The sequence below is a fragment of the Condylura cristata genome, unplaced genomic scaffold, assembly GCF_000260355.1.
Source record: "Condylura cristata isolate star-nosed mole 26May11 unplaced genomic scaffold, ConCri1.0 scaffold00022, whole genome shotgun sequence".
NCBI classification, from domain to species: Eukaryota; Metazoa; Chordata; class Mammalia; order Eulipotyphla; family Talpidae; genus Condylura; species Condylura cristata.
Genome location: NW_004567123.1, coordinates 28319370 through 28335458, shown reverse-complemented (window position 1 = coordinate 28335458; position 16089 = coordinate 28319370). Strand labels below are relative to the sequence as shown.

The 16089-nt window shown below is 49.6% G+C and overlaps 2 protein-coding genes across 2 annotated transcripts in view; one reads left to right on the top strand and one right to left on the bottom strand.

Moving 5' to 3' along the window:
- Positions 1 to 4885: 4885 nt before the first annotated feature.
- PI3 (peptidase inhibitor 3, skin-derived) lies at positions 4886 to 6276 on the bottom strand. Its single transcript, XM_004687023.2, has 3 exons — positions 6176 to 6276; positions 5196 to 5579; positions 4886 to 5027 (listed from the first exon to the last, which is right to left on the bottom strand). Exons 1-2 carry the CDS (start codon positions 6252 to 6254, stop codon positions 5197 to 5199), a joined length of 462 nt encoding a protein of 153 aa, XP_004687080.1. The 5' UTR covers positions 6255 to 6276; the 3' UTR covers positions 4886 to 5027; position 5196.
- Positions 6277 to 15766: 9490 nt separating this feature from the next.
- WFDC5 (WAP four-disulfide core domain 5) overlaps positions 15767 to 16089 on the top strand; it is a 4582-nt gene continuing 4259 nt past the window's right edge. The window contains exon 1 of the mRNA XM_012728122.1: positions 15767 to 15851. Within this exon, the coding sequence (XP_012583576.1) occupies positions 15767 to 15851 (85 nt within the window). The remainder of the gene's footprint in view (positions 15852 to 16089) is intronic.

Sequence of the window (16089 nt, the reverse complement as noted above, 5' to 3'; positions counted from 1 at the left end):
GGAGGAAGGACAGAGTCCAGGGCTCGGTTGTGCAACTGGCCCAGGGAGTCCTTCCCTGAGGCTTTGTGTGAAAGGGTGGAAGGAGTGAGGAGTGGGGGGCACTGGGCCCTTTAGTTCCAGCCTCCCATGCAGTCAGCACTTTCCCGCGCAAGGTCCTGGCTGGCGCTCTGTACAGACACAGCTGGGGGACACACCGGGCTGGCTCGGGCCACAGCGATGAAAGGAATATTTATCATAAAAAAGCAAATTACAAAATGTTTTGACTTCCAAGTTTCTATAAAATTTACTGAGCGTTTTTATCATAAGTAGTTTCTTTATCTTGTCAAGTCTTTTTTCAGCTTCTATGGATAGGATCATGTGGTTGTTTAATTTCTTTTCACTTTTTAATGACTGACATTGATTCACTTGAGTATGTTGAAGCTCCCTAACTCCTTTAGCTGAACCTCACTTGGTCTTGAAATATGATTTTCTTAGGTAATTTATTGGCCAAGATTTTGTTGAGAACTTTGCATCCTTGTTCGTTAGGAGGATCGACCTGTTATTTGTTTTGTGTACAGCTCTAGTCGCTTTGGGGTCAGGATAATGCTGGCATTGTAAATTGTGTCTGACAGCTTGCTCCCCTGTTCAATTGCGTTGAAGAGTTTGAAAAAAAAAAAAAAACAGGTATTATTTCTCCTCTGAAAGTTTTGTAGAGTTCATTATTGTAGCAACATGGTCTGGGCTTTTGTTAATAGTAGATGTTGGGAGGCCTCCCTAGTGGCTGAGGGGTTAAGCCTCAGTGCTATCACTCCTATGTGTGGCCTGAGTTTGATCCCCAGCCCTGGAGGTGACCCACAGGGTGCAGCAGACCTCTCCTGTCTCCCCACTGCTCCCCTCAGCAGTGTAAGTAGATCTGCCCGCTCTGCTCTCTGCTCTGTTTCTGGTGACTCCTCTCAACCCCCCAACCTCTAATTCTTCCACACAAAAATAAGCAACTCTTTTGACTATGTCGTAGAAGTTTGGTTACCTTTTCCACATCGGAGCTGGTGACTAGTCTCGAAGGCTGTCCATTTCCTCGTGGCTCCCTCTTGAGAGCTTCCAAGATTCTAAAAGTGCCTCCATTTCTCCCTAGGTTGTCCAACTTGTTTGAATCTAGATGTTCATGGTGGTCTCTTAGGATCCTTCGAATTTCTGTGGTATCTAACTTGAGTTTTCATGTCTGATTGTCTCTAATAGGGTTTTGTCTTTTTCCTAGTGAGTTTAGCTGAGACCATGGACAACAGCTGACCGGCAGACCTGTAGAAGGTCATCTCACAAAATTCCCCATGGGTGCCATTGTTCAGATGGCCCCGAGGCTTTTCCATTGTCCATTACCTGCTCAGGAAGGGGGCCTCCCGCTCTGGACCATGCTCCACGGTCCTGACCAAGCGAAACCAACAAAACCCTATAAGTCAGGAGTTCCATAGTTGGTTTGAAGGCCGACTTTGCTGTGGAACAATGTGTCTCAGGACCTCGGTTTTCCCATTTAATGTGATCAGTCAGTACATGATAATCTCCAAGGGCTCAATCTGTTCTCAGCTGTGAACAGTGGTTGGCTATTGATCAAGAAAAGTGATCAGCCCGGAGCTGATAAACACTGGGGCATGGTTTTTGCCTCTTAGAACCACGCCTGCTTAACCTGGAGGGTGGCACAGATGGCCAACTGGAAGAATCTCCTGTCCCTTGTTCTAGGTGGGGCCGCAGAACAGCTTTGCATTTTTCTTAACATTAGCAGTGCCAGCTTTAATCTGCCTCCCGGACAGCCATTCACCCTCAGAGAAGGACGAGGACTCGAAGCTCAGAGAGGAGAGCAGGGTCTGTGAACGCTGGTCCCAGCCGGTGAGGTAGGTGGAGCAGGAGGACACTCCCACTCTTATGGACATTGGTATCTGTCATCCCCACCAAGCCACTGAATTTAAGTGACATTTTTATAGAGTGCCGAGAAACCAACAGGTACACTACCTCCGATGCCTCCCTGGAGGTTCTCTGTGGTTACATATGCCCATAAAACGGAATCAAGCTCTATGCTCGTTTGGAGTCTCTCTTAGTGCAAGGAAACTCCGTGTGCTCTGGTCGTCTATTTCATGGATGGTATTCCTGAGGTTTGAGAGTGCTGGAACATTCTCCAAGTAATTAGGAGTAGCAGTTAGGTCTGAGTGATAGATAGCAGATTATATGCTACTTTTCAAGTTCAGAAGGGGGTCCAAGAAGTCCTGGGTCATCGAAACATACAAGTCTGGAAATCTGAATGAAAACCCTCACTTCCCTGCCTGAGCACCCCGGTGGGCAAAGCCTCGGAGTCAGCAGACATGGCGCCAGGGACTACTCATCCACTACTTCCATTCCAGAATGAGTCCACTTCTATAAGCAATATCTTGATCTGAAACAGTAACAGGTCAGCAATTCCGAGCAGTTCCAATTTCCAGGGGAATAAGGATCCCACGCCAGTTGGTGTCAGAAATTTTCATTCGAAGTTGTTTGATCAAACAGGCAGTTCCATTGAGTAGTATGGTCACTAGCTGTGGACAGTGGACCACAGCTGAAGGCCTGGAGTGCTGAGCGAGCCTGGGAAAGGTGTTTCTTCCAGTGTCTGTACACCTGGAAAAAATCAAAATGGGGGGAAAGTACTTTTACCCATAGTCTTTTTTTTTTTAAGATTTATTTATTTATGCATACAGAACTGGGCTACAGGTCAGAGGTGTGGGGGCAGTGATTGGATTTACTAGAGATAGAGTGGGGAGCAGAACAGGCAGACTGATGAAGTACACTGCTGAGGGGAGCAGCGGGCGGGTCAGGAGAGGTCTGCTGTGCCCTGTGGGTCACCTCCGGGGTGGGGATTGAACTCGTGCTAAAGTGGCTTTAGCTTCTTAGTGCTGTGCTTTAACCTGCTGCGCCACCAGGGAGGGCCTCCCCATAGTCTTTTAGTTAGCTGATGATACAGAATCCTAGTTGGCTGTGGGATTAGAGCTTTAACGTCCTTGCTCTAAGACCTCCCCGCTAGTGTGGGGGCTAACGTCAGCATTATTAAGCTATAGCCAGCCACTGCAGCATGAGTTCAACCCCTGGCCAGGTTGCTGCCCCGGCACAGCAGACCTCTCCTTTCTCACACACTGCTCCCCTCAGCAGTGTATTTCAGTCAGTCAGCCTGTTCTGCTCCCCTCTCTGTCTCTGGTGCATCCTCTCTCCCCCAACACCTCCCACACCTGTACACCAGTTCTTGTTTGTAAAAATAAATCTTTAACAAATAAAATTCTCACTCTAGCAGCAAAATGATAATTACCGTAGTGAAGAGATTGTCAACGCACTTGGTTGGCAAACATTTTGCAACACGTGTGTCAAGTCATCACATCACACCTTAAGCATACGTATAAAGGTGATATATCCACTTATCTCTGGGAGGTTTGGAGAAAAGAGTTTAATCCAAGACATAGACTTGCCATCTTCACCATGTAGGATCTTCACACTCAGGTGGATCCTCATTTCACTCAGTCCATTTTATCAGCCACGTGAACAGTGGCTGACTCCTTTTTTCAAGCCCCGTCTGTCTGCAGTTAAGCTCACTTATGGAATGGTACCATTTCATGAGGTCATAAATGGGAATTTTTTTCAGTTCCATTTTCTGAAAAGAGCTTACAGTGTGACCCCCGTGGCTATTAAGACTCTCGTGTCTTCCATCTTTTAACAAATTAAAGGCATGTGAATGCCACCACCTGAGCTGGCTTGTGTGAGAAACAAGACAACATACATAGTCTCTCAGGGAAGACCGCGACCGAGGGAAACCACACACAGCTTCCAGCCGGCTGTGAGTGCCAGGAGCTCAGGCACTCTCTCGCCTGTCCTTCAAGGCCCTTGATCCTTTAAAGCTCCAGCCCAGTCCAGCCAGGGAGCCCTGATTGTGGGCCCCTCGAAGGGGAAAAAGAGTCATAGAGCCCCACCCGGTCCCCGTCACCCTCTGCTCCCCCAGCACAGAAAGCGGAGTTTTCCCAATGCCAGAGCATCAGCGTAAGCCTGTACTTCCAAAGTCTCATTGTCCGACACCCTCAAGTTTCGGCAGCCAGTGAAGGCTCAGTCGGAAAGAGGCCCGCCCTTGGGGGGCGGTGGCGCGGGCCCAGGGCTCTGGTCACCCTCTCTTGAGCCTGCACTGCCCCTGGGGCAGCATCCTCCCTGGCTCTTCCTCCACAGAGCCGCAGGGCCGGGCAGCACAGCCACAGCCATCAGCCGGGCTGCACACATGTCCTCTGTTGTCTTTACTCCCGAGTTGCCCTGACTCTGACTTGTGTGTCTCCGAGATCACTATTCGTCCTGCCCACCCACACTAAAGCATCAAGGATTCTTTAGGAGCACATCTTCAAATAGAAGTTTGGCAGAAACTGTAACATCACCCAGCGGGTTTTGTTGGTTGAGAGCGGGTGAAACACTTTGCGGGGAGAGATTTCCTGCGATTGTCTCTCTGGCTTTCTGGCAGGGTATGAACGCACAGGAAACATTCGAGGAAAGGAAGGCGGGAGCTATGGTTCAGTCTCAAGGCTTGGGGTGTCATGCTGGGGAGACTGACAACAGCCAGGTCAGGGCTGGGGGACGGTTAGAAAAGACAGAAACTGCCTGCAAGGTATGTACCACCCCCTCAAATCCATCATCAAACTCCATCCAGGGAAAATGCAAATTTCTAGACTCCATTTCCAGGGGGCTGGTCACTGGGGTCTAATATTAAATGCTAGGAATGGGGGCCTTGCTCCTGGACCTGCTTCCTTCACACACCAGAAACAGTTCTCAGGGGTCCCTCTTCCCTCCCCACTGGGGAGACAAAGGCCACCCCAACACCCTCTCTTGGAGCTTCCAGAATCCCAAGTCAGAGGACAGAAACATGTGAAGCACAAGTGGTTTTTATTGAAAAGTGGACGAGAGAGGCAGCCCAGGGCTGGGCATGGGGGTGGACCAAGAACCGGGAGAGGCAATGACACAGGGCCTGGACCTGGGAGAGCTCACAGGTGCGGCCAGGACAGGTGGACCTGGTGGGAGGGACGAGAAACGGAGACAAGAGTCAGCAGGTGGAAGCCTTGCTGCGTGTGCCACTCGTGAGACCCCAGGAAGCCTCTCAGCGCCCCCCACCTCCTCTCTCCTGCCAACCCACTCGCACCGCCCTGTCCCAGGGCCACCCCTGCCCGGCCGGCTCTCACCTCACTGCGGGTCCAGACAGGCCATCCCACAGGAGCCCTCGCAGCACTTCTTGGCCCCAGGGCACTCAGTGTCACTTTGGCATTTGGCAGGGGGGTTGAACATGGCGCAGCGGATCATAACTGTGGGGCAGGTGCCAGGCTTCACGGAGGCGGGACCTTGACCTCTGACTGGATCTTGACCTTTGACTGGACCTTGGCTTCTGACTGGATCTTGACCTTTGACTGGACCTTCCCCTCTGACTGGATCTTGACCTTTGACTGGACCTTTGCTTCTGACTGGATCTTGACCTTTGACTGGACCTGGACCTCTGACTGGACCTTGACCTTTGACTATATCCTTACCTTTAACTGAATCTTGAACTCTGACTGGAATATGAACTTTGCCTGAGGAAAGAAGAAACAAACGCACATTTAGATGAACTTTCCCTGTTTCAATGATCAAGTGTTTCCTGTGGGAAACCACGATGGACGCGGGAAGATCACCAGGGAGAGCTGGGAGCCTGGCTGATCCCCGAAGTTGAGAAGAAAACATTTTCAGCTCTGAGGAATCTTAGTGATGGGGAAGGGGGCCCTGAACCATTGTCCAGAGACCTGTGTCTGGAGATTGTCCTGACAACCCCACTGCTCTCTAGATCTCAGTCTCCCTGGTAAGACTGGGGTCCTCGAACACGGCAATGCTCTGTTGGTGTTTCCCCTCCTCTCTGAGCACTGATGACCCAGGGGCTTCTCTGGGGTCCAGATTCCTGGGACTCCCCACTTCATTTCATGTTCCACACATACGTCCACCCGAGGCCACAGTTCTGACACCTCAGTCCTGGGTACAAAGCAGGGGGAGCCGGGGGCCCACTTCCTGCGTCCCCTGCAGAGTGTGGGAGCTTCTGGCACAGTCTGGAGTGTGGGCTCCATCGCTGCCTGCTGCCTCCCTGTCGGCATCAGGTGTCTCACCCAGCCCAGCCCGACCCGGCCACTTGCGCACTCACCAGCCATGACGGCCGCCTGTGTGGCCAGCATCCCGAGAATGAGGAAGACCGCCAGGGCCAGGAAGCTGCTGAACCTCATGTTGTCAGAGGGTATGTGGTGGAGAGCGACAGCCTATTCCGGTTTTATACAGCCCGGCTTGGCCTGGCACCAGGGGGCGGGTCTGTGGTTTCACAAGGGACAAAAGCAACATTTCCTTAGCTCTACCAGGAAACATCCACCCCATCATGGGAGGGACCTCGGGGCTTTCCCCAGGGATCATTCGCAGGAGAAATGACAAGTGCCACATCACACGAGCTGTCCTACTTTCTCACGTTCAGCAGGGCACTGGTCTTGGGGAACATGGAGACCAAACTCGTCATAGTTACAGAGACTATGAAGGCCAGAGAAAGAGCCACTCGGGTTCCTCCGAGTCAGCAGTAGGTCATGTGCTGATTTCAAAACCCAGGGGCTACCCCACGATTCGCTGTTCCCATAAGCCCTACCCAGGCCTGCCCTGATAGTTTACACTTCCAAGCATCAATCTGGGCTTTTCCTTCTTTCTCCCCTGACCCCAACAAAAACTTAAAGCTAATTTGCCTTGAAATTTTAATGGCTAATCCTTGTATCACAGATATGGGCTTTGAGAGGCATTAAGAAAGGAATAGCAGAAAGGTGTGACTTGTGCTTCTGGAAGAGGTGATGCTCACGAAGCCACAGGCAGCAGAAGCAAGCGCCAGAAATCCTGTAGAAGACACACATCTACAAGGCGGTGACTTCCTCTCTCTAGCTAACGCCTTGCTGCCTCTGAAGAACACCTTGTCTTTGGACCACTAACTTAGCAGTTGAATGAGAGATGCTAATCATGAAAGCCTGACCCCCGCCCCCGCCCTCGCGAGTATGTGTGTGCATGAGAGGGCAACAGAAAGACACAGACACATTCTGTCCACGGAAAGCTCTTACTTGAGTGGACACAAAGGAAATCAGGGAAATCCCTCCTCTTGGGGAACAGGACGGTGTATACCAGCCCGGGGACACCAGACACTCATGTTCCAGCCTGGGAGGACATCAGTTGTTTGAGAAAAATTGAACCTAATAAATTGAGAGAAGCAAAGAAAAACGGCCAGAGAATCTGGAAGACACCGGCCAGCCCTTCATTGCCCTTCGGGCAGCTCCTCCCCACCCTCCCCACCGTTGGATGATAACCATACATTAGCTCCTGCCTGAGCTAGTTTGAGTGGTATTTTGTAACTGCTAACAAAAGTTCTCAGTAATAGAAATGAACACCCTGGAATTGGGTGTTGCTGGGGACAGAAACTGTCGTGTAAAATGACCGAGTGGCGGGCGGGTGAGCCGAGAGAGAGCACACTCATCACTCCAGTAAACCGGCTGACTAAACCCTGTGCTTTGTCTCAGTGCGCCCAGGCCCCATGCCCACACACACGTGAAGGGGTATGTCAGTGAGATGTCGGGATATTGGAATCTGGCGGCTACTTAACAAACTTAAGAACAACAAAAAAGGTAGACCGTACCTATGTTTTTATTTTTTTATATATTATAGTCATTTTGTGCATTTTTCCATCTCAGTTGCAATCCCCGTGGGCTTCCCATCACCAAATTAGCCATGTGCCATCACCACGTCCCTGTTTTTAAAGAATAGCCGCCTGCCAGGTAAAGGAGAACGTCTTCTGGGCATGTACCTTGTTCATGGTGGCCCCTATCTCCCTCCTTCCTACTTTCCTGGGTATTCTGCTCACCAGCCCACCCAAGTATCTTTCTTTCTTTAATTGTTGTGTCTTTTTCTTATTGTTTTGTTGGGAGAGAAAAGAACGTTCATCTCTTACTCAGCTGAGAGTCTATCTTGGTATGAACAATGGAAAGTCACCCTGGCCTCAGCTAATAAAATGGAACAGACACACCACTGCTGACCCAACCATGAGGCGCCTCAGTAGCTACTTAAATGTCTCTACATGTCTGCCAGGAGATGAGCACAAAAATACTTACAACCACACCATTTCCCACAACAAAAACCCTGGCAACAAATCCTGTTATCAACAATAAAATAATAAATATATTAGCACAACCAGATAGTACACAATTGCACTACTGTAAAGTAAATGAAATGCCTCCGCCTACATACTTTATAATATGATAATCCGCAGAAACACAAATGTCGTCACGGTGTGACTCTGACATAATGTTGAATAAAAAATGCAAATATTGAGAACCCAGACTGGGTGGCAGCTGCAAAGGTGATGAAAGCCGTTTCTCAACCTGTCCTGTAAAGGCCCGAGGCCTCTCCCTCCCCCTCCCCCTTTCCCTCCCCCTGGGCCTCCTGCTTTGCTGGTGCAGGGCCCAACCAGGGCTCCAGAGAGAGACCACCCCCTCCTAGACACCCTCCTGCAGCTGGCTCTGTGAGCCACCCAGGTCAAAAGACCCTTATTTTTGGAAGAACAATCTGGGTTCCAAAGAAAGCCAGCTGGGCCTGACCGGTGCCAGGAGGGTGTTACCTTCTGCACACCCGGGGGAAAAGGATCAAACTCACGGGGCCCAGCAGCTGCCAAGCAGCTTCCCCGCCCAGCCCGCCCTAGAGCAGGTCAAAGTGGAGGTAAAGTTCTGTCACCCAGGAGCCAGGGGACCAACAGCAGCCAGTGCGTCTTCACAATCAGGAAAAACCCTCCAGCTATGTAAGCTGTGTAGGTAAGGGTCAGGTGTGCACTCTACCCAAACTGGGCAAACTACAGCGACCGACAGCAAGCCCTGGATCTGGACAAGCTTCAGGCTCTGAAATTGCTTTCGGGGTCAGCCTCCCTTTACACCCCCCCCCATCCTGCCCCCACAGGAAAGTGCTGAGCCACCATTTTGTAAACATATGGTGCAGGCAGAGGTATGATCTAGCCATGAAGCTACAATGTGCCTGCACAGCTGAGATTCCAGACATTCCAGCCTGCCCCCCGCCCCCCCCCCCCCCCAGAGGCCTGTCACCCTCTAAGAGCCTGCACTTCTTTGGAAAACAGGGGCAGTGCTTTGGGAGTGATCTTTCTCCTTACTCCATTCAAGCAATAAACTTCTTTGCACATTCTCCAACTTGTTCTCACCAATTGGCTGAATAGGCCAAGCCACAAACCCTCTGTCACGGTCAGCTGTCCTGGCCCCAGCAGAGGGGCCCACAGAGCCAACAGCCTCCTCTTCCAGCTCCAGTCCCCTAGATGGACTCAGATCTGTGCGAGCAGAAGGTGCAGCCAGGATGGGCTGATGTTATCTGTAGCGGCGCCCATCAGCCCGAGGGCTACCAGGGCCCACAGGCCGACTGACAAGCCTACAGGCAAGTCCCAAGGAGCTGGGTTTCTGTCTTCTGGTGTTCCCCACCCAGCTAGGTTTGGTGCTTTTGTGAACAAGCTACCTGGAAGAAAAAGAAAAAAACCCAGGAAATCCCAAAATAAAACATTTAGCACCCCATGCTGGAGTGGCAAGCGAGCGAGCAGGCAGCCAGGGGAGCCTGGAGGCCGGGAGGCAGCGAGGAGCTTGCCTTTCCCGGCCTCGCCCTGGCACGCTCAGCCTCCACCTGCGCTCGTGGTCTCCCGCAGAGGGCTCCTCGCTGTGCGGCCACTGCTGCCTTCAGCCCCGCCGCTAGAGCAGGTGTGGGCATTTGCCACGCGCGTGCTCCCTGGGCCCCTGCGTGCTCCATCACAGGTGCGTGCCAGGGCCCACGCACCCGGCAAGCCGCAGTGGAGGCTGGAGAGGCCAGCGGTGGGGAGGCGGGGAGAGCCTGCCATGCCATGTTACCCTCCACGTGCTTCTCTAAGCCTCGAGACCAAGGGAAAATAAGTACGGGTTGTCCAGGCCTAAATCTCAAAAAGGGATAAGGAAAGTGTGTATATATATATATTTTTTAAAGATTTATTTATTTGCACATACTGAACTGGGGTACAGGCCAGAGGTGCAGGGGCGGTGAGAGGCTTCACCAGAGACAGAGAGGGGAGCAGAACAGGCAGATCGATGAAGTACACTGCTGAGGGGAGCAGCGGGCGGGTCAGGAGAGGTTTGCCATGCCATGTGATCACCTCAGGGGCAGGCGGGGATCAAACTCAGGCTGAAGTGGCTTTAGCTTCTTAGTGCTGTGCTTTAACCCACTGCGCCACCAGGGAGGGCCTATATATATATTTTTTAAATGATGTAATAGTTTATTTTTACATCATGTTGTGCCTTTTTCCAGTTGTAATCCCCGTGGGCTTCCCATCACCAAATCACCCGTGTACCATCGGGATAAGGAAACTGTTAACATGAAGTCCAAGATGATGGCTCCCTCTGGAAGTAAGGAAAGAAATAGTTTCGGCTAAGTGAGAGGACTCGGGCGGGTTGAAGTTAGAGGTGTGGATAATGTTCTAGCGCTTGGCTGGATTGGCGATTGTGTGTGTGTCCGTTTGTCTGATTGAAGGCCCCAGAGTAAATCATGCATGGGTTTCCCGGACTTTCTGTCACCCACATTATTGCTCTTTGGTTGTGCGCAATCTTTTGTATTACAAACTTAACCTTGTGTGGCATTTAAAAAATTTTTTTGCGTTATATTTAAGCAAGAAGATTTGCTAACATAAAGGTCTGTCAACTAAAATCAACAATTAAATGTGTTCTCCTCCCCATCTCTGGTTTCCACTGAAGGGTGCGAGCAAGAGAACCCGAGCACAGCCAGGCTGGCCTTGCAAAGAAGTTGCAAGAAGTTACCTGGGAACAAATCTGTAACTTCAAGAAAAGCCAGATGTCCAAGTTTATGCCTTTGCTAAAACTCCCTCAGTTCTCAGAAAATAAGGCTAAAAGTAGAATGGAGTTCACAACCCTCCTTGTTACCCTCGATGCATAGACAACAAGTAGGTGCATTACCTAGACACCTCCCTGGATTTTCTCCACAAATATCCTTGAAAATGAAAAAAAAGTACACTGTGGAATATTACTCAGCAATCAAAAAGATAAACCCATGGCTTTTGCACCAACCTGAATGGAGCGGAAGGGATCATGCTTAGTGCAATAAGCCAGAAAAAAAAAAAAGAAAAATACCGGATGGTTTCAACATGTTCAATCATAGCAGGAGCGTAAGGGATAAGGGGGGGGGGGAACAATTGTAATAAATTGTAATGGAAAACAACAGAGACATTTTATGGGGGTGGAAAGGGGAGGGGATCAAAACTGGGATGGGAAGAGCACCCGGGACTATGGTGATGGCACACAGGTGAACTGGTGGTGGGAAGTCCATGGGGATTAAACTGAGATGGAAAAATGTACAAAATGAAGAATGATGGAAACAAAAAAAACAGCTCTCTGAGAATAATCTGGAGGCTGTACCTAGATTCGGTCTTGATTCTTTAATAAACTCACTTGATTTTTGCTTGCCTCAGCTTATTTAAGCTAAGAGCTTCAATGTGTCTGAAGCTTTACCCAGTTTTGCTCTGGTGTGACCGACATGAAAGTTGCATGTATTTAAGTCCCATATCACGATGTTTTAGTATGTGTACATTATGAAAAACACCACGATTGGCCTCACTGAGCCATCTCTCACACACTTGCCATTTTCTCAGGCCTTTTAGCCTGTTAATAATATTGTCATACTTTCCTTGATGGGGACAATACCCTTTGAGTTTCCACCAACTATGGGTGAAACACACATCGATTTTTTTATACCCTGGTGCAAAGTTACATTTAGTTTAAATTTTTAGTCGCACTTCTCTATCATAAATTATTTCAAATATTTTTCAGACATTAAGGGACATTTATAATTCTTTTTCACAGGTTTCCATTGAGTCGTGGGTCTTTTTCTTCTCAATGTCTAAGTGTTTCTTATCATAGAAAAGTCCTTTCTCTGTGATATGATCACAAATAGAAATTTAATCATACTCTATAACATGTTCAAACAGCTCAGGGTGGCATAGCATAGAATTAGCTTCTAAATTTTTTACTAGCCACACTATGTCATCTGAAAATGTCAACTAAAGAAAATTAACATAATAATAAATTGAAACACACAAAGAATCATGTGAGTGAAGAAAACAGTATGATTAACAGTTGTATCTAAATAAGTGGTTTTGTGTGTAACCACTAATGCAAGTATTGAAAAAGTTTGCTTAAAAACAGTTGTTATAACGCAAAGATATAATAGTGATGTCAAGTATGATTCAGATATAGCAAAAGAAATCATCACTCTAGGTTGTGGGAGCAAAACAGGAATTCAGCTATTCCATAAGTGCCTTAAATTATAAGAACCTGGATCATGTCAGAAATCCTGGATGTGAGAGTCTGGGGAAGACTAAGTCATTTGACTTCCATGTTCTGCAGGAAGACATTCTGGGAGCGTCTGAGACGCACATTAATTAGGGTATTGCACGGTACCTGTCACAAGGCACACTCATTTTCCGTTCAATAGCCACGCCCCTATTTCAGCTGCCACACATTGCCTAGTATCTACCTCCCTAAAGGAAAAGTGCCCACCTGAAATGGGAGTTCAGGTGAGCAGGTCTGAGAACCAGAGAGGCAGCATCCAAGTTCTGGAGATAGAATGAAAAGAAACCAAAAATTCACCAGGGAAATGAAGAACCCTTCTTATGAGAGAAGTTAGCAACAGAGGAGGGAGCACTTGAGCTAAAAAACTTAAGGGACCTATTTTAACTCTCCACCCCGCCCATCCTAGTTGGACAGTTAGAGGTCTATGAACTCCTACTGATTTTAAGATAAAAAAAATTAGAAGTCCCACCCAGTTATAAAGTAAGGTAGTCATGGGAAGGTGATGTACAGCATTGTAACTACAGTTAAAACATCACATCGTATGTTTGAAAGTTGCTAAAAGAATAAATGATAAGAGGTCTTATAAGAAAAAAATTGTAATTATTTAGACCAGACTTAGTGCAGTAAATATTTTTCAATTTATACAAATATTAAATAATTATATTGTTCCTTCCCACCCGCCAGACTAATGTAATATCACAGGGAAGGGGATGGGCTGAGAGTGGGTAGAATCTGGACTCCAAAGCAGCTAACGGTCCACGATAGAACTATTACCTAAACTCCAGGCCCAGAAAATTAAAAGGTCTCATAGTGATAACCATAACGCCTATTTTTTAACACTCCTATGTCTGTTTTTTTTTAAATAAAGATTTACTTATGTATGCATACAGAACTAGGGTACAGGCCAGAGGTGTGGGAGGTGAGAGAATCCAAAAAGACAGAGTGGGGAGCAGAACAGGCAGATGGACGAAGTGCACTGCTGAGGGGAGCAGCGGGTGGGTCAGGAGAGGTCTGCCGCTCCCTGTGGGTCACCTCCGGGGCGGGGATCCAACTGACACTGAAGTGGCTATGGCTTGTGTCACAGTGCTGCACTTTAACCCACTGTGCCACCAGGAGGGGCCCAGCATTCCTAGGTCTTATGCCTGGAAGTGTCCCTGAAAACATTGCCCTTGAATCCCATTAAGTCTCTAGACTTAGCAGTGTATTTCAATAAATCCACGTTTTTCTGTTCAAAAGTAAAAAGAATCTTCAGCTCAAGTTCAGGCTGTTCTCTGCTTGGGATTTGGCCATTTGGCCTGAGGAGGGGGCAGGGCAGGGAAGAGACCAGTGGCGCTAACTTCGGTCAAGCACCCTCACCTGTGACAGAGGACGCACCTGCTGAATGCCAGCGGCCAGAATTACAGCAGTCAGCGAGCCATGACTCCACCCAAGGAAGGGTGCTGGGCAGAGAACAACAAAGCCGTGCCTGTGCATAGCAGAGGGAGATCCTCACGCTCGGTGACGTCCTTTCTGAAATGCCAGGGACCGAGTATCCCGCACCTGACAAACAGCCATGCCCTTCGACCCAGCATTTGTTTTGTTTTGTTGGAGGAGGGGAGAGGTTAATTCAGGTATCCTTCACCTCTACCATGTTAGTTTCAGGCGCACATATGATCTTTAATATTGCAAAATATCCCCCACAGTAAAGCTAGTTAACGTGAATCACCATTCACCACGGCAGTTTTTGTATGGCGAGAATTTTCAAGATCTACTCTCAGCAATTTTCGAATATATGATTCCGTGTTGTTACAGTCTCTGCGCTGTAACATCCTTACCAGGGCTGGTTTATTTTATAACTGGAAGTTTATAAGCTCATTGACTGACCTCGCATTTCTACTTTGAAAAAGAAAGTAAGAAAATAATCTCAATAGCCCTAAGAAAGTAGAGTTGGGAACCAAGCATATGTGAAGATCATTACCGTCGTTTTATCGGTGCGAGTAAAACCATGGAAACCCACATGCTTCACAGCAGGGACCGACCGATGGGGTCAGTACAAGGCACTTACTATACCACGTGGCCACCGGAAATTACGGTGTCGGAGGGACACAGGCTAGAAGCTACACCAAAAACTTTGTTTAATCTCAATCAAAATCTTAATTGAAAAAAACATTTCTTCTTTGAACGTCTGTAGGTTGTCACAGAAGGGTGTTGAGGGCTGAGGGGGTGAGAATTAGCCCCTGAATTCTTCCTTCTAAGCAAACTGCCCAGGGGAAGTCAGAAATCCAAAAGTGACGCCAGACCATAGAATGCGAGTACCCCTCTTTTCCTCAGAGCTTAGCAGACACGTGAGGGATTCCAGTCAAACCCAAGGATACGATGGGGGTGGCCCGGCTTCCAAGGCCCAGGAAGTCGGTGGGGGTCAGAGGGAAGCAGTAGGAGAATCTGCTATAGTTAGGAATTAACCAAATCACTAGCCCACAGTTTCACCTTGCAAAGTGGGGGAAGGAAGGATAGTCGGGTCTCCCCCAGTCCTAGTATGGAGCTGCGGTTCAGCGGGGCTCTGTTTGGGTTCTCTTAGGGCCCGGAGCCCCAACCAGACCTCTTCCACCAAATGTGGGAGCCCTCAGCACAGATGTGAAGCTAAGTTGGAGTCCCTGGTTGATGTGATCTTTGCTCAGGATTCCTTAGGTCAGGGAAGGGCTCACAGAGGCCACATTCACTGTAACCAGTGGCTGAATCAAGCCAAAATCCGGACTTCATCCATGTGGACAGTCAGCCTGGCTGTGAGCAGTTCTACCAGATGCCACTGGAGACCTCACTGAAGGAGGGGAGGGAAATCTCTTCCACCCGTGGGGGAGGAGAAACACAGGGGCCAAGGGGAGAAGCCAGGACTGGCCCACTCACAGGCCAGCTTGGGCCAGCTCTCCAGCAGGGAGCTCCGAATCTCAGCCTAAGGCTCCCTAGGCAGCGGGCAGGCAGCAAGCTTCCTTGCCACCAAAGCTGACGTCCCTGCTGAGCCGCTGGGGGAGGCTGAGCCATCTGACAGAGCCAGGAAAGGGGGTCTCTGACGCAACAACCTTCTCGCTCGATACGCAAGAGAAAAACTGACCCGAAGAGGGACAAGACCAAGTCAGGAGGACAGGTAGGACTGGATCCTCACCCCCAACACCCAGGACAGCCCCCACCCACTGCCAGGTCTTGTGTAAGCAGCCTTGCTGGGGACTCTGGGGCAGGGGGAGTGGCAGATGCGGCAGTCGCTCCACCCGCCCCTCGCCGGCCTCCCCTGACTCAGCTGCTGTCGTGTCCTTGGGTTGCAGGCGCTAATTTAGGGGCCCTGGGCCCTAATAGGTGTCCGCTGCCGAAACATGACAGGCCGGAGCCTCCTCCTCCTGGTGGCCCTCCTGGCTTTGGGGAGCCAGTTGCCTGCTGCCTCTGGCAGAAGGAAGAAAGGTGAGTGTGGGTAGCGTCCTCTGCTCCTGGACCAGGGCGCTTCTACCTCTGTGGGGAGAGAGAGGGCTGGAGGGAGGCAGTGATGAGGTGTGTCTGCGAGAGTCTGTGGCGCCTTGGCGAGCCCAGCACTGTTTGTGGCTCTTTGTGCCTGCCCACCTATGCCCACCTGCCTGCCCATGTATGCCCACCTGCCTGCCTGCCCACCTATGCCCACCTGCTGTCCACCTATGCCCACCTG